Genomic DNA, 18,024 nt, shown 5'->3' on the forward strand with positions numbered 1-18,024 from the left:
TAATTGTCGGGGTTTATTTGAGCCGCCGCGGTACCGGCACAAGTTGCCCTCCTTGCTGCGCCTCGCCGGAGAAACTTCGGGGGCGGCGGCGCGTCCCGGCTCGGAGCCGCTCCGAGCCCCGCGGAGCCCCCGCGGCCGCGCCGCGCTCCCCGCCGAGCCCGAGCCGCGCTGCAGCCCCTAACTTTTATTTTTACAAGCTCGTAAACCCACCGAGCGGGCCCGGATCGTGCTGCGGGAAGTGATGCTCTGAAAAGTTTGGGGTTTTTAGGGTTTATTCCCACGCCGCCCAGAATTGACGGGTTTCTGTAGAACATCAGCAAGCGCCTGAACGCGTGGCTGCAGTGTTACAGAGCGAGCCGGGCGGCTGCTGGCTTTCGGGCTGGGCTGGCTGCGGGAACAAGAGCCGCTTATTTTTCTGCCTCAATTCCCCGGTGCCAAGTTGAATCCGTGAGGATGTCCCGAGCCTCGTGGAGGCTGGTGGGTGCTCAGGAATAGCCCGATGCGCTGTCGTTTAGCGAGCACCGCTCTAATAACGGGGCGATTTCGGATTGGAAGCCCGCTATCCTCGCTGAGACCCTTTGCCATGTTTCCTAATGGCAACATCTTGCCAGCCGCGGTCAGAGTCCAACGGAGCCGCCGCTTCCTTGCGCTTCCCATGCAGTAGCTGGCATCCGTCTCCCGAGCGTGATTTTAAGCCGAGTACATTGGCTTGTGTTCTGCTTACTAAGCTCGTCCGAAAGGACCCTTCTCTCCTCTCCCCTTGTGCTCTCTAGTGCGGCGCTGTCGGTGTGCGGAGTGTCGGGGGGCTGCGGTGTCCCCCGGGGGCAGGTGCCCGCCCGGAGTTGCACTTTGCCGGGGAAGCGCAGCTCCCGTTCCCCCGGCTTCAGCCGGCGCTGCCGGCTCTGGAGGCGGCGGAGGTGCCGCCAGCATCGCTAAGCGATGCTCTGGCTGGCTCTGCCGACAGCCCGGGCGCGTTAGAAATCCCCTGCCACCAGCACTTGTTAGTGCGTAAATCACCTGGCACTCGCTACGCATAAATCACGGGCTTGTGTGCTGTCAGCGAGTTCCCCTGGAGCTGGGGTCTGGGACCTTTCCTGCCGGGGAATCCCAGGGAGCCCGGGCTGCTGTGACTGGGCTGCCCTGTCCCGGTGGCGGGGGCTGGATCTTCTGCTGGGTCCAAAGTTGCGGCTGAGTGTTTCGTTGGCTGCTAACCTCTGGGTGCCGGCACGATTCTGTGTGTTATTACGTTTTTAATGGGATCCCCTCCATCCCTTCCCACTGCCCGGGCAAGAGCAGAGCCTGGAGGGTCCCAGAGGCAGCAGCAGACAGAGCCTGGGATGATGCTCCAGGGGGAAGGAAGGCTGTCCTCACCTGGTCACAGGCTCCGGTGTTTCTCCCCTTTCCATGCTGGGGTCTGCCCGGTTTCTCAGTAGCAAACCTCGGTGGTTTGGATGTTGCAACATCAGGCCTTTACGTGTCTCCAGTGCGAGCACAGCGCCTTGATGAATTGCTGCTCTTTGTTTCCTCCCCTCTTCTGACAGTGCCCAGTATTCCAGCCTTCCTACAAACAATGCTCTCTTGTAGTCAGGCAACTATTGCTGGCCCATTTTATTTTTTTGCAGCTACAGTATGGATCCACTCCAACAGATAGGCACTCTAACACAAGCAACTTCTACTTGCACACTGCTTTACTGTTCAGGTTTGCTCATGCCTAAACACTTCATCACTGGGTGCAAAACATTTTCCCAAATGACAAAAGTCACGGAGTACATTTTCCTTGTTTTGTTTTTGCAGGCACACAATGGGGATCTTACAGTTAGACCCACATGCAAGCCTGGCTTCTCAGAACAAGACTACACAGCATTCATCTCCCAGAACATCATGGAGGGGCAGAAGTTACTCAAAGGTAAGTGGAATAAAAAGCTTAATAGCTTCTGCAATAACTGTATTTTCAGGAGGTGAAAGGAGGCTTAAAGATGCTGGTTTTGATGGTGAAATTGTCTGCACAATTATGTTTGTAGGAGGATGGAACACTAAGTGGTTTACCTGAGCACAGTTTTGAATACAGATGAATCATTCCAAGTCCGCATGCTGTCTGCTTCAGGTGGACTGTTTGTCACACTCTGCGAGGTCATCTCTTCACTCTTGAGTCTCCCACTCTGTCTGAAGGAACTCTGCATCTGATATTTTAGAAAGTATTTTTATGTATGAAATTCTAAGATCCCTAAATTATCTCTGCTTTGAAATGGATGATAAAGCAGACGTTGTTGTTGGAAATGTGATAAACAAGCCTACAGACATTCTGTTCACAAATGTGGCATTCATTTTCATTACTGCCCCACTGACAACATGAAAACACAGGCAAAAAGAAACTACCAATTAGCTTTATAGTAATTGTGGGATTATAACCACTTTTGTGATTGTAAACTCTTAAGATGTCTTCGTAATCCACATAACAGATTATCCTGTGTATTGATCTGTCTCCTTTTAAGTTTAAAATAATTAAACTTCATATTTGCATGACACAGAAAAATACTTTATTCCATAAGAATTTCAGAAGATCAGAATCCCCCCCTGCCCCCCATCACCCCAGGAAGTTGGGGAGCACATCAGGACTTGGTGCTCTACTCAAGGCTTTATAAACCCTTTGCAGTGTTTTGCTGAGTACATTTTCCTCACATGCATGTCTGCCAGAAAGCTGGGATTTCTGTCTTCCTCCAGAGCCAACACCTGCTCCGTTACTTTGATTTTTCTCAGAAGAGAGGGAGACTTGTCAGTGTTCTCTGTGGCTTCAGCAGAATCCAGGACTGGACATTTTTGCTCTGCATGAGCTGGCAACCACTTTTGTTTCTGTGCCCAGCTGTCTTAGTGTTGCTGTTCAGGAATTCTCTTAACTGGCCTGGCATTAATTAGTAGACCTTGGGGAGTTTATTTTTAGTTTGAAGGGTAACCAAAGAGGGAATTGAGATGGACAAGCTCAAGATTATGTAACCCTGAAGAGACCAAATAGCGATAGTTTACACACTTTGTAGCAATTTTCCCCAAATGTGAAGGCGGCTTTACAGGTCAGCCTGGAAACTGAGTAGATTTCATGCTCTTTTAGCTTTGCAAATTATTTGATAAAAAATGTTCTCTGAGTACTTTAGAAAGCCATGTCATAAATACATTTGCTCAGAAGAGTGGTTTTTTGCAGTTTAGTGCTTGATAAATTGTGCTGTGTTTATGGAGATGGGCAACAGGGATGGAGCAAAGGGGTCTGTTCAGAGGCATTAGATGGCTGTGACTTTGAAAACAGCACAGTGGCTGTCATTTCATTTCTGGTTTAACTGCTAATTTTTAAATATGAAATTATATTTACACAGGCTGTCAAGTTGATCTGAATGAAAATATATTTCTATTTGATTTTATCCTTTAGGGACCAGTTGTAGTTTTACATTAGTCATGGCAAACCTGCCTCTGATTTAGGGCTGAACTCACCCTGGGGACATTATGTATCCATGTGTCATAACATGAATTGTAAGATTCATGTCCTGATAACATTGTCACAGGTTCCATGATTTAAAAGCATTTTCTGAACAAAAGGAGGAAGAAAAAAGTGCAAGCGCTGTGTTTGCTAATAAGTAAACTATCATCTTTGCACCTTTTAATCTACAGTCAAATACATGCTGTTGTTTATCATAGGAAGCAAATATATCTAATTAATTTATACAATAATGGGCAAGAAAATTCTTCATGCTTGTGTTGTTCTTTATATATACTCTAGTATGTAAAATTGGTAGTTTTCCAGTTTAGGTTTAATTTTGCTTCCTAGCACTTGATGTGTCTGAAGCATAAAATGTTTATCTCTTTTCTTCCATCTGGGTGAAGTATTGTACAATAGTTCAGACCAAAAATGGGTTTGGATTGCTTACATTATCATGTTTGATAGATTGACATATGTACTATTTCACACCATCTTACCACGCAAAGCTCTGCTGCCAGCTACCACCATCTTATTCATCAGCATTCAGTAATTCATCTGCAGGCCAAATGGGACTGTTTGCCTGAATTAAAAAAAAAAGAAAAAAAAAAATGTAGGCAGAAATTCACCTGTCAGTGCTTTCATGGAATCTGGGGGGGTGGAAAAAGCGTGTCTGCAGCTTGGATGGCTGTCAGGGGATTTCATGGAGAAAACACGAGGCTTTTATGGGTAATGCTCACCTTGTCCTTAGGAAGGAGAGGTGGGCAGTCCTGGGACAGTTTATCCCTAAAGGTCTGCCCATCAGAAATTGGGGAGCTTGCAGATCTCAGCACGGTGGTGGAATTCCTCCACACCTTGGGGAAGTTTGGATGTTCCCTGGTTTGGGATGAGCTGTGTGGCAATAAATAAGCCCAGCATTTCCCTTTTAAGCTTTGCAATATCCAGCTCTCAAATGTATGCACTGTTATGAATGCATCAAAATGAAAGTGTTTATAGTATTCTAGGTTTGAATCAAGTTAAACAGATAATGACTGCTTATAATTGGTTTATTCCAATGGAAATAGCTTAGCCTTAATTTGACAACAAGAGCTTTTACAGAGTCATTGTTTTATTATAAGTATGCCTTAAGCTATTAGCTACTACTTTGTGGTTCATCTTATTTGCCTGAGTCAGCTCTCTAACATGCTCAAAACATACAGATTCGAGCAGGAGCGATTTGTTACACAGTAATTAACTTGTTTATGATAAATGGATGGGAGAAATGTCACGGCATTTTGTTTTATGTATAAATGAAAAGCATCTGCATTCTAAAAATTTCATGTTAATTAGACTTAAAATAGTTTTCCCCAGTAGTGCCACAAATACCACACACTGCAGATCACTGCCAACAAGGTGGGCTGATGTTGGGGGGGCAGCCGAGGTGATTTGTGGAGCCAGTGCTTTCCTCAGAGGTGCCATCACTGCATCTCTTAATGAAAGCTACTGGGGTGTAATCCTTTATACTTTTTTATCTTTGTTTTTGTTTGCAGGATAATAAACTTACTCTTGATCACTGATGCATGATAATGTTTAAGATAGCTTAGTTAAGTATTTTCTTCTTTAGCCTAAGGGAAAGATCTCCATGTCTGCAGTATGGCAGAGGATGATTTCAGCACCGGGATCTTTTCCTCTTTGTTAATTATTCATGTTGACTTAACGTGGTGAGAACATTGGTCCTGAGGGGTGGAGAGCAGGGACATGTGGGGCTGCACTGAAGCAGTTCAGCAGTGTCCCAGGGGAGCTCGTGTTTGGGAGTGATGAAGACCAGCAGCCTCTTGGGGAAGGAGGGAAAGGAGTAGGATGCTGAAAGTGGCGTGCAATATGATACTCTTGCTATTGGCTTTATGCCCTTTCTGATTTTTTTTGTAGTGTTTTTTTAAGGTTATAATTAATAAAAAAGATGTTTTTCAAAGTTAGAAGTTCAGGTTTAATTGGCACGCTGTGAGGCTGTGGCCACTGGGAGTGGGAGCAATGACATCAGGATGTTGAACTCGTTATTTCTCCAGTGTGGCCCCTCCAGCACCTCTCAAACACACCTAAACAAAACAACTCCCAGCAGACAGCACGAGCAGATGGGAGGTACAGCCACTTTTTTGTGTTTTCTGTGCATCCCCTCACCTGCAGTGATTGTTTTTTCTTTGCCTGCCCCTAGCAGTGCCTGTGCTGATGGAGCAGGGGAGCTTCACTTGTGCGGGCAGCCACGGCTGGGGACAAGTGTGTGGCAGCACAGCTTATTTCATGTGGGGAGATGAATAAACTCTGCCAGCATGTTCTGCTTGAAGCAAGTGTATGAAACCAAAGGTAGCCAAGTTCATGCAAATGCATAAAAATGTAATTGCTTTCATTCTAGGATTTTTTATTAGCATGATTTTTGGTTAAAAACAGAATACATGAAAGCTTTATTGGAATTTTTTCTTTTATAAGGATTCACTGTGGAGATCATCTCTTGTAAGTTTCTTAGAGGCAGGATGTTCTTCATGGTCAAAAGTTGTTTTTTTTTTTTTTTCTCCACTGAGGTTTCAAAACCCCCATCCTCTTTAGCCCTCACCACATCCAATATTAAAATGTAGGAAGGCTGTGAATGCTGTTTAGAAAATATGGACTGCATAGACCAGTGAACATCAGCAATGAACCTCCCTAGGATAGTGGAGAATACTCTAGATGGTGTAGGCTTCCCACTTTTCCTGGGTTTAGAGTCCAGAAGATAATACCCAGGTTCCCATCTGCTGCCAATTTTGGCAGGAGCTTGGTTCCCACAGGCAGGTCAAGGTCTGTCTCTGAAGAGTGTGTGAGTCTGGGCAAGCTTCCCTGCCCACAGCCATGCCTGTGTCTTCCAGGTGCCCTCTGGTGTGTCCTACAGGTGCTTTTGGAAAGGGAAGAGCCTGAGGAATGTTGGGATTTTCTGTGTTTTTGGTGAGGCTGTTTGAGCACCTCTTAGGGTTGCTTGGTGCTTGCAGCAGCTCTGCTGCAGCCTCCTGGAATAGCCAGTGCCTCCTCCAAGCTGCTCACAGTTGAAAAAAGCAGAGAGGCTTTTCCATTCATGTTTTCATTATTTTCTGGTCTGTGATTCTGCATGAAAAGCAGTTACTGGAGTTATTGTACACGTAATTAGCTTCACAGTTCCCTAATAAAATCTGAAAGTCGGAGAGCATCCATCGGGAGCCCACAGCTCTTACCCTCACCTTCCTTCATTCCTTTCGTGGAGGAAAGAGAGGCAGGCAGGCATCAGCTCTCAGTGCTGGGTTTATACAAGCTCCAGCAAAGCTGCCTCTCAGAAAACACTTCTCACATTCCACAGGACAACTTCTTTTAAAAGCAGTTTCTCGTGATGGGCACGTTGCAAATCAAAACCATAATTTCCATCGTGAGTTCCAGGGGAGACCCCAGAAAGAGCTCTTGCAGATCGGGGAACTGCTGATGCCTATGTATTTTTAATGTTGTTCTTCAGATCTAACTTCTGACACAAAAATGATGTTTAAGATGACATTTTTATCTAAATAAAATTGCAGTTAATGAGACTGGAGTAGTCAATAACACTCTGTAGAGTTAATCCCCTTACACTGTTTAATAACTGTATATATTGCTTTCTAGTTCAGAGCTTTGAACCAAATTCGTCAAACCCAAGCAAAATTACATTTTTCTGCATTCTGGGGAGTTAACTGATTTTTATCTGAATAAATCTGCTTCTCTCTTTTTTTCAGGGATTTGTCTGTTAGAGAATTGTGCTGCTTCAAATTAGGCATTCTAAATAGGTATTAAGGAAGAAGATGAAACAACAGTTTCTGTTGAATAATTTATTCATTTCTTTATTTATGCTTAGGCTTTTAGGAAATAAGCTGTGTCTGGAACAGTATCAATTAGTTATTTATTGTGAAATACCTGTTGTTTTGAGCACTAAGCTGATCATTTTAGGTCTTTTAAGGTTGGAAAATGTTAATTTTAAAGTCAGTTCTTTATACAGCAATTGACTGTCACTGACAGAGCTCATGAGCTCTGATCTCACAGAGCAGATGCTGAAAGCATTCTGGAAATTACGGTTTTTGCATGTGGCAATTGAAACTTATTTATTCTAGCAGTGAAATATTTTCTTGCCTAATTTTCATTGACCTAATGCCAGTTCTCATTGCCTAATTTCATTGATATTTATGTGCAGGCCTCCTTCTGCCTTAATTTCTACCCTGGGAATGAGTCTCATGTTTTTATAGAGGGAGCTTATTTCATTTCAGACTCAAGCTGGGGAAGGACTTGGTTCCACAGCATCGTGGGCCATGTGCACAGCTCACAGAATATTTTAGCAATATAGATAATACTTAAAAGTCTTATTTGAAGGGCAAGAAGAGATTAAAACTACAGAGGATAGGATTTCATTGGAAATCTGCTGCTTAATGTTTCTCATAGAATGAATTGGAGTAACATAGGGAAAGAAGGGAGTTTGTTTGATTTGAGGTTACTGATATATTCAGAATTAGGGCCATCGCTGTATCAAGTGGAACTTTTTGTTTTCAGAGAAATGGAAATAGGAAGAACTAAGATCAGAAAGTGATGCTGGGAAAGCAAAGACCAGTCCTTGCCTCTAGGAGCTCCAGCTTTGGGGGGTTTCACAGGGGGGCTGGGATGAACCTGTGGCTGTGATTCCAGACAGATTTCCAGACAGGATCCTGATGTGGAGCACTGCAGGAGGAATCTCTGCAGGCTCAATGGAATTGATCTGTATCCCTTTTTGTGTATGTAAACCTTTTGTGCCCCAGCCAAAGATTCTGAAGAGGATTTGGCTTCATTTGGATTCCATTTTCCTTTTGGGTGCCTATGTGACCCCCAGGGTTGCTTTTCCAGGTAAAACCCACAAGTGTCCTTGGCCAGCCCTGCCATGGCAGGGTCTTCTTACTGCTCAGGATGCTGTGATATATTTGTTTAGATACCTTGTTTTAATATTTATTTATTAGGAGAGGCTGAGAGTTCTGGGATTGTTTAGCATGGATGAGAGAAGACTTTATAATTGTGTATAAATTCCTTGTGAGAGTGTGTAGAGGTGCACAGAGGAAGGGCAGAAGAAAATGGGTGCTAACACTGAAATGCAGGGCATTGCACTTAAACGTGGGAAGAAGCTTTCAGTGCAAGGGTTGTCACACTGGAGGAGGTTTCTCAGAGATGCCATGAAGTCTCTGTTCTTGGAGATGCTTGGAACCCACCTGGATGTGATTCTGGAGCCTGCTTTGGCTGTCCCTGTGCTGAGCAGGGGCTTGGGCGAGCGGCTCTGCAGCCTCCACTGGGCTCTGACCCTGGGAAACGCTTTGCAGGTGAAGAGATGAAAAGACAGAGGGATGAACTGAGCTTTTCTTCAGACACAAATCATACAGCTTTAAATAAAAACATTTTAACAGCCTGCAAAACATGATCTTTACTGGGAAACTGTGTTTCTTTAATTTCTTGGAAGCACAACCTCTGAAGAGGGAATAATTGAAACACCAGGGACCAGCATTCAGCTGTTTGCTTCCATTAATGTCCAGACTTAACCTAGGCATAGTTTGTCTCCTGGCATAAGGAAATGTTGCACTTAGGTTGAAAAAGCTCTCAGTTTCCTCTTTATTTTTAATAGAATGAAAGAGAACATGCGGAGTTACTGTTTAACCCAAAATATTTGTCTTCTAACCAGCTACTTTGCTTCCTTCAGGAGGATGTTTGTTTCCTAAGCAAGTTTTCTGCGACATGAAAAACGTTTGGGCTGAACAAGATCTCTTTTTGCCACAGGCTTGCGATTTTTCTTGTTTATGTTCATTATCCCTAATTTATTTATTAATTGTGGCTTGCAGTGGCGCAGAGGGAGCGGGAAGTGGCAAATGCTCTGGCATATGGGCTGCTCTGTCACTGAGAGCACTGAGCTGCGCTCGCCGCCCTGCGCCTCCTGACCCCAGGCTGCAGCCTCCACGTTCCCCTTTCCTGCTCCCTTCCAATGCAAAATCCTAATTTTTTTTTTTTAAATTTTTTTGCTGTGCCCTCGCTACTCTGCTGCCACTGTTGCTCCCCACATGCCAGCGAGTCAGGGCTGTGCTGCTCGCAGGGGTCGCATCAGCCGCAGCCCATTAACACCAGCGTGGTCATGGCAGCCGCTGTGTGCAGCGCACACTGGGGGTGTTGGAAGCTCCTCCAAGGACCCTGAGGATATGTATGGGCCACCCATGAAGGAGAAAAAAGTAAAATAGATGCCCTTTCTGCTTTGAAATGAGCCAGTCTGTTTTCTTCGATACCCAGAAGCGCTGCAGTCATTAAAGGCTATTACTATGCCTATTATAAATCACAATTTCCTAGCAGTTCAGAGGTTAGTCACAAAAATTACTTTTAGTCTAAAATTTTGTTACAATGAGTTTGTCTTGTAGTAATTCCAATCCTTATTAAACGAAATTGTCTTTAAAATAATTATGAATGTAGCAATTAGCCAAAGATAAATAGTCCAGATTACAAGAATTCTTCTATACAGAGCTATGTATCAACTCTCTCTGTCAGTTCATGTCCAGAGAATCATAAAGGGCATGCCAGTGAAACAAATGGCTGTTACTTGACCATGTAGCAAGAAAAGCATATTGGAATTATTGGTAAATGAAAGAAAAACATGCAAGCTTGGGAAGATGGTGAAAAATAAAGAAATTGCTACAGGTGATAAAGTGCAAGTAAGGACTACTTTAAAGTATGAAATTTAATAACTTGTTTGTTCCTGATGTAGTCAGTGGGGGTGAACAGATAACTGTATAAATGGCATGGTTCTGTCAGTGAGCCTCACTGATTTCACCAAGAGCTGTCTGTGGTGTCTCCTGGACCTGTGTGTTGGTGTTTCCTGGGCTCAGAACCCGGGCTGGAGGAGCTCAGGAGGATTTCTCATGCGTTCTCCTTCCCCAGGGCATGAGCAGTTCCTTTGTAACAGGGTTGTGCCTGATGGGGGCATGAAGATCCGTTGGTGGGGACCAAAGCCAATGTATTACATTTGCTTCCCTTTCCTTCCTCCGAGTTTAAGTGGAGCTCTCTTGGTGCAATTTAAACCTGTTTTTATTTGTCATGGATGCACAGAAGAGTTGAATTTTTCTCCCACAAACACAACTGATTTTTTTTTTTTTTCAGCTTCTCTAGGCTGAACCTCTCATTTGTTGCCTTTTGTGTGTGGTACTTGGCTCCCTCCTCTGAGCCCTTGTCTTTGTTACTAACATGATACTCCAGGTTGATGTGACACTGCCAGCCAAGTCTCACAGTGCTGAACAGACAGGGAATATTACTTTGCCTGTTTTGCAGGCAATACTCCACTTGATTTATCTAATGTGATGATTGCTTTTTTTCTTAGCAGTATGATACTGTTGACTCATGTTCAGCTTGTGATCCAATATAACCTCCCACATCGTTTTTTGATGAACTGCTACCTACCCAGTCATTTTCTATATGTGTAGTTGATTAATCCTGCTGAATCGTGTTACCTTGTTCCTCTTGTGTTGAATTACATCTTATTTTTGTTTTCTCATCAGCCTTATCTAACTGGTTTGGATTGTTTTGAATCCTGATCTCAACATCCAGCAGTGTTACAGTTGCATCCTGCTTGTGTATGGCTTGCAGATGTAACAAGCATATGCTGCATTCTTTTATCTGTTCTGTTAATAAAGGATTGAACAAACCCAGTTCAAAACAGGCTGTGGCAGAGCTCATGTGATAGAGCCTTCTGCTCTGACCATGCACCATTAAAACATGTTCTGGGTAAAGTTATTTCAATAACTAAAATTGGAATGGTGGCTTGGTCAACAGAGCCTTTAATGTCTTGATGTTGTCTCTAGGGATCTGTAGAAACACAATTCCAAATTCAGTTGTCAGTGCTTTTGCTGACTTTTATAAGAATTATCAGCATTGGTACCTTTGAATTTTCACCATCAAGAGACATTCCAGGTTAAAAGCCTAGGCTAGATTAATGGAATTTCAATAAAATGCTGTTGCTGTTGGAGGGGAAGGACTGCTGGAATTCTCTGCTCCTTGGGTTGTTTTAATGCCCCAACTCAACTGCTGGACCAGAGGTATATCCAGGCTACAGGACAAAGTATTCAGCTTGGTTTTCCCCAGGATGCTGGAGGTCTGTTCCTTAAAAGACATTTTTATTGCCAGAGCTGTTACTAATCCCAATGTGAGCTGAAAGAACAGGATTAAACTGAAGCAAAAGCAGTAAATGGCAGTGTTGTACCTGGATGTGGAGTATGGACTCTGCTAGAACCTGTTTCCACTGCTGGCTGGGGACTTCCACTTTTGCTGTGCTCCCATTTCCCAGCTCATCTTGGAAGGTGAGGAAAGCAAGGTGTTCACCCTGCACAAACCAGCTGGGTGTTGCAGTGCCTGATTTTGTAGATCTGTATTATTCACAGAGCTTTTTAGGAGGCCTAGCCCACACTTCAATATTTTACTGTTTAGTGTCTCTCTTTAATTTTGCTCATCATGCCTGTGTGTTTTGGTAACTGAAGAAAGGAAGATGCCTGCTGCTCCCTGTGCTGGAGGAAGATTCTCTCTGCTGAAATCTTCTGGAGCATCTCAATTTAGAGGGGAAAAAGAGCTGGGCTAGGGAGTTTCCAGTATTTTGCTCCCAGTGAAAATCCTTCCCTGGGGAGGCTGAAAAAGTCATTGTTTCAGACTCTGTGTGCTCTGCTGCTTGTCTTTAGGAGCCTGATGTTGCTGGCTGGTTGCTTTGCTCCCTTCAAAACAGGTTTACACAATTACACATGAAAGGCAACTGTTTTGCTCATCTCCATAAACCTTAAATGTTTTTATTTTGTGCCTGAACTATTTTGGAAATTAAACTTCTATTTATTTACCTTTTTATGAGCTTCTGGATATTTTTCAATTGATTAGGTGCTTCCTTTTGCTCCTCTGTAGAGGCTAGAGCAGTGTAGCTAAATGGCATTATTAAAAAAAAAAAAAAGGATTTTTCATATTGTTTGGATTTTTCCTTTGCCTGTGGACAGAAGGGACAGGTTAAGGATGAAGAAAAATATGTGTCTTGTTGATAGGATGAAGGAGAAACTATAGGTCAAGGCAAGATTGGGTGTGATGAAATATTCAAGGATTGCAACTATAAAAAAGGTTTGGATTGCATGCAAAGATTTCCCCATCCTCTTCTCAAACTGCTGGAGGAGACCCTCATCAGGAGAAGTTCAGTGATCTCTGGAACGCTAAACTCTAGATGCCTGTTCAAATATCTGAATAGGAGATTGATTATCTCTGTGCAAAGTTTACTGAAAGATTTTTCTTCTTTTTTTTTTTTTTTTGTTTGCCTGGAGTCTCAGATATAAGAGAAATTCAAAGTTAAAAGGCTGGTTGCTATATCTGCTAGCTAGCAAACTACTCCAGTGGTACCAGGTGGTTTTGAGACCTCCTGACAAGAAGAAAGTGAGGAGATTTAGGTTGGGCAGTATAAAAATTTCTTCCCCAAAGAGGTTGTTAAACACTGGCACAGCTGCCCAGGGCAGTGGTGGAGTCACCATCCCTGGGGGGATTTAAAAGCCCTGAGGATGTGGCACCTGGGGCTGTGGGCCAGTGAATGGTTGATGGTCTCAGAGGACATTTCCAATCTCAGCTGTTCTCTGAGGCTCTCCCAGAGGGGCTGTGTGTGCAGTTAGCAGTGTTTGATCCCACCCTGCTCACTCAACACCCAGGGCAGGGGGGATTCCTGTCAGTGCTGAATTAACTGTGATGTTCTGGCAGAGATCAGTGCACGTGAAACGTTTCATCAGAATGAATTTTCCTGTTTTCAATAAAACCAAGTTTTATTTTCCCTTTCTGCTGTGAATTGAGACAGAATGTTGGCTGTATCCTGTTAAAGAGCAGCAGAACCGAACACTGGGGGCACAGCCAATTTTACCTGTGCAATAATAGAGCAAGTTTCATTGCCTGGAAGACGTGGTGATGAAGCAAAGTTCTGTTACTGCAGCAGTTGTGTCCTTTAGCATTTCCATGTAAGAGGGAGAGTCTGACACGTGTGGAGTGGGGCTGTTCTGGTAAAAAGAAAAAATAGAAAATTAAAATAAGGCTGGTGGAAGAAGAGTTATGGGTGCCTGGTGCCCTGGGGACCCCACAGAGCTGCTGGGCCAGGGTTCATGTTGGGTCTGAACAAAGCCAGAAGTCGTGCAAATTATGGAGACTTAAAGCTTGTTTGACTTAAAGACAATATTTCTGCAACACTTTATTAACAGTCAGAGTGGTTTTTTGACCTTTCATCTGCATCGGGGTCCCTTGTGAGCAGTCTTTTATTGCAGTACATCTGTCTGCACTTCCAGGAGAAATTTGTAGGGAGTCCACACACTGAGAAAACTGTTCTTAGGAGAGCTGTCCTGGAAAAGAAGAAACAAAGAAACCAAATAAACAGACAAGTCCAACAAAAAGTAAAGAAAAAAACCTCAAGGTTATGTATCAAAATCTGTAACACATGCTCAAAAAAAGTTAATATCTGGTGAATGTCAATTAAGTACTTCTTCAGCTAATAAATAGCTCAGGAGGTATAAAATTTAATACTCCTAAAATTGCAGAATCCTTTGAAGAACACATTTAAATTGGACTCGTTGGAAGGAGATTTAAAACTGACCTGTTCAGAGGTGAGTAGTGAAAAAGATGTGATGGAATGAGGCTGCATTCCTTCAATATTGAGGCATTTTGCCTTAAGTTTTTCTTTCCTGAGGTGGCTTTTGGAGCAGTTCTTGTGTAACACATCAGCTGAACTGCACTGCTAACAGTGGCCTGTTTATTTAATATTTTTGAGTGTTTCTGAAGGCTCAGCTGGGCTGGGAGTGGATCACTGTGCCACAGAAAGAGCTTGAAGAACTGCTGTGTGTAGTTCTGCTCGCGGCCATACCTGTGGGTCCTGCTCACTTTTGATCTTAAAGCATCAATCTCTTCCCCATTCCAGGATCTCAGGCACCAGATTCCCACTTTCCTTCTGTTCTCTCCCCATCAGGTCATCTGTAGGTAACAGGTGAGATGTGTGCACGTTTCTGGGGGTGGTTTTAGGCAGATTTTTTGAAGTTTAAGATGGATCTGTTTTTAAGAGGTGAGCAACAGAAACTGCTCTGGGGTCACAAGACATCTTGTGCTTGTTCTGAGTTTATTTGGAAATCAGAGCAAACCAAACCTTGCCTAGTTGGCTTGGTTCCTCAGGAACAAAACCCCGTGGTTTGTTTTTTTTTCCACTTGTGTGTTTTTTCCTAATCCCAGTGGCAGTCATTTTTTTGGCACTTGCAGTTAGGAGAAAAAATTAAGTGATACATGGCATTTGTTTTGGCGCTGGTTGTGACTCATAAATAGGGATAACATCTGTGCTGATAGTTTTTTGTGATATATAACCAGATTGAATGAACAAAGTTTTCATTTATTGCTGTTCTTTAGCCATTGTTATATTTAGGGAGCTCCAATGTAACAAGTGAAAATATATGCTTATGTATATTGCTCATGTATAGATCAGAATTTATATACATCCTGTGAATTTCAATTTGGCCACTGTATATTTTTAAACTAAAAATGGCTTATTGCCATTCCCTGAGCCTAAAACTTTTTCAGGATCCTTCCCAAATCTTAGTGTCTTGAAGGCTCATACTGCTGCCAAGTCTACACCATTCTTTTAATTAAAAGACAAAAAAGGAGAAGTGAAACTTCCAGTGGATGTAAATCCTGATAATCCTGAAATGATGTAAATCGGTGCAGCCCCTTAAGTCACTGGAAGTATTCTGACTTACATCTACTGAAAATCTGGCACATAATATTCCTGCTGGTCCTTTCTTCTGCCCAATAGCTGCTCTACACAGAGTTGGCACTGTGGACAAAGCCCTCTCTTACAAGCTGATAGAGGGTGGCACGGCTTCCAGCACTGCTGATTCAGCACAGCAGAGGCCATTTTCCTGATTTCTTTGTGAGTTAGATTAAATTACTCTGCAGGCTGGACTGGAGCCACAGGCCATAGTTTTACAGCCTTATAACATGGTATCCTAGCCCATGGCATCTGAGAGGTCTGGCTGCGTGTAAAGCTCTTCTGCTTTGATGCAGAGGATTTTTGGATTTGGCACTCGGCCCCTTTGTGAGGCTCACGGCAGCAGGACTGGAAATATTTTGATTGTCTTGTTGAGATGCACTAAAGTGGGGCTCTGCTAATGGAGGAAAGGGACACCATGGGGATCAGGTTAGTATGAAAACTCTGCTGTGTGTGTTTGTCATGGCAACGTTTCTTTAGATTTGCCTTACAGAAATGCAGGGTGGTAAATAACAAATGTGGGATTTAATAACACATCAGGAGCACCAGTGAGGCAGGGGGCTTGTGCCATCAGAGCTGTTCCAGTTTACCAAAATTTGGGGGAATCCATTTCCTTTTGTGTCTCAATACAGGTACATTTCTCATCTGAGCAGGTTTGGAGTTGACCCAATGGGGAGCAGTGGGGAGATGCCCTTTGTGGTGAGCTGTGCCCTGTTCCCATCCTGCAGAGCTGTGACTGCTCTAACAGGCACATGGGCAGAGGCAGAAGCGTGTTTTATTTCCCTGGCAGCTACTGGCTGTGTGTATTTCCAGAGCACAGCCAGCTCTGCTGGGCTCTGCAGTTGGGCTCCACGACTGCAGCTCGCAGTGAAATTGGTCCAGCTGTCTTTGGCCGGGTCCTGCTCTTCTCTGATTTACCCTTTCCCCTCCAATCCTCTTGATTGCAAAAGGGACTCTGGCAAAGGGAGAAAACAACTGTTATTGAGGAGAGAAAAAGTCAAACAGATCCAGTGAAACCCATCCTGTTTCCAGCACAGAGGGCAATCTAAGTTGATCCTGTCTAAGCCAGGTGTTGGACTGAACTTGAGACCAGGCTTAAAGAATTTTCACTGTAAATTTAGAAGCTTCAGTCTGTCCCTTCTCCCTAACCTGACTTCCAGTCACATTGTTTTATAGCTTTAAGGGGCTTGCATTGTATCAGGATGGACACCCCACATGTGGTTGTCTTGGAGTTGCATTATTGCCTTTCAACTTTATCTCTGTAGTTTAGAAATAAAAAGAAAAGCACCACCAAACAAAACCCTCTGGTTTTAATACAGAGATGAATATACTTTTGCAAATAAAAAGTATTCTTCATTCAGAACATCAGGCAACAATTCTCTGGGTGTGATACAGAGGTGAAGTTCATGTTGCTGGTTTCAGTGCAAAAACAGAAGTGGGCAGATTAGGAAATTTGTTTTTGAGTAGTTTGTTCTATTTTCTGAGCCCTAGTTCAGTCTCATGGACTCTGGTACAGCTGCTGCACACAGGGTTTATCTATTGATTTCTGAATGTATTGTGCTGTTAATCTAAAACCTCTTTCCCCAGTGGAATTTCTATTCAGAAGGCTCTAGCCAAGCTCAAGAAAGTTATTTGATTTGGGAAGTTTGAAAGAATAATAAAAGAAGGATTGATGCAGTTGGATTTTCATGAGCTCAGTCTTCTAGTAAAATAGACAGGCTTCTTCCTCCTGTGTGTCTCTGTGGTGGTTGGCTCATTATTTAGGAGGAAAGCAGAGTATGGAGATCACTTAAGTTTTACTGTCTGAGAATTTTGCAATTATGAAACTTGTTCAGAAGAAAGTAATGAGAACAGTTTTGGTGATATAACAAAATATAAAAATTAATGGGTTAGTGCAGCTTTGTCTTTCCATAAATTTGTGTGCTTTATTTCTTAGCAGTTGGGTCTTTTCTGCTAATTTTTAAACTAGTAAAAAATTTAGTGCCAGTATTTGGGAAATCCATGTAATTTCCCAATAAGACATATGTGGCAAGGGAATTGCACCATATAAACCAGGGAACTTCGTTCCTCAGTTATTTCCAGTGTCCTTTAAGCATTGAAGATTAAGTAAGCCTTTTAAAAGAGCTGTGACAGGACAGAAGATGATGCTTTATGGATCTTCTTGTTATTAAAATGTTCATTTCTTTTGCTGAGAACTGAATATGGGAATAAACAGTCTTGTATTACAATAAAAAAATCCCAAAAAGTACTTTTTGCCTTTGAGTGCACTGGTGTTGTCTATATTGCAGGAGTTAATGAACCAGACAAATGAGATGAAATTGGTAGTGAAATGAAATAAAATTGAGGGGTTTTTTTTTTGCTTTTTGGGACTAAGGTCCTGTCCAGATGAACTCAGTTGCTTTTGACTTCACAGTGCCCACGGCTGGTCCAATAACAGGATTATTCTGTTTCATTAGGATGTTGTCAAGTTAAGTCAAGGAAGGTGGACTTGTATCTAAAAAGAGATTCCTTATGAGAATTCCCTCTCTAAAGCACTGTAGTTTATTACACATGATTATTTCTTCCTTGGGTTTAGAAGCACACTTGTTGCTTTTATTTATGCAAAAAATGCAGCTCTCTGGAGGTATGTGATTAACCTGAGGCATTATTTTATTGCAGACCCAGGTGGGAAGCTGGAAGTTCAGAGTATGCATGAAGAATTATCTGGGTATGAGGCAAAATGTTGTATTAACTGTGCAGTTAGTCTTTGTCAGCAGCATTTAGAGTTTCTTCAGCC

General features: G+C 43.1%; 1 protein-coding gene across 2 annotated transcripts in view; it reads left to right on the forward strand.

Annotated features, from left to right (window-relative positions):
• CDH4 (cadherin 4) overlaps positions 1-18,024 on the forward strand; it is a 410,156-nt gene that overhangs the window by 398 nt on the left and 391,734 nt on the right. For both annotated transcript variants that reach the window (XM_086852847.1, XM_086852848.1), the window contains exon 2: positions 1,795-1,906. In XM_086852847.1, the coding sequence (XP_086708973.1) occupies positions 1,795-1,906 (112 nt within the window). The remainder of the gene's footprint in view (positions 1-1,794; positions 1,907-18,024) is intronic.

This window comes from Cyanistes caeruleus, chromosome 16 (assembly GCF_971803275.1).
Source record: "Cyanistes caeruleus chromosome 16, bCyaCae1.hap1.1, whole genome shotgun sequence".
Lineage (NCBI taxonomy): Eukaryota > Metazoa > Chordata > Aves > Passeriformes > Paridae > Cyanistes > Cyanistes caeruleus.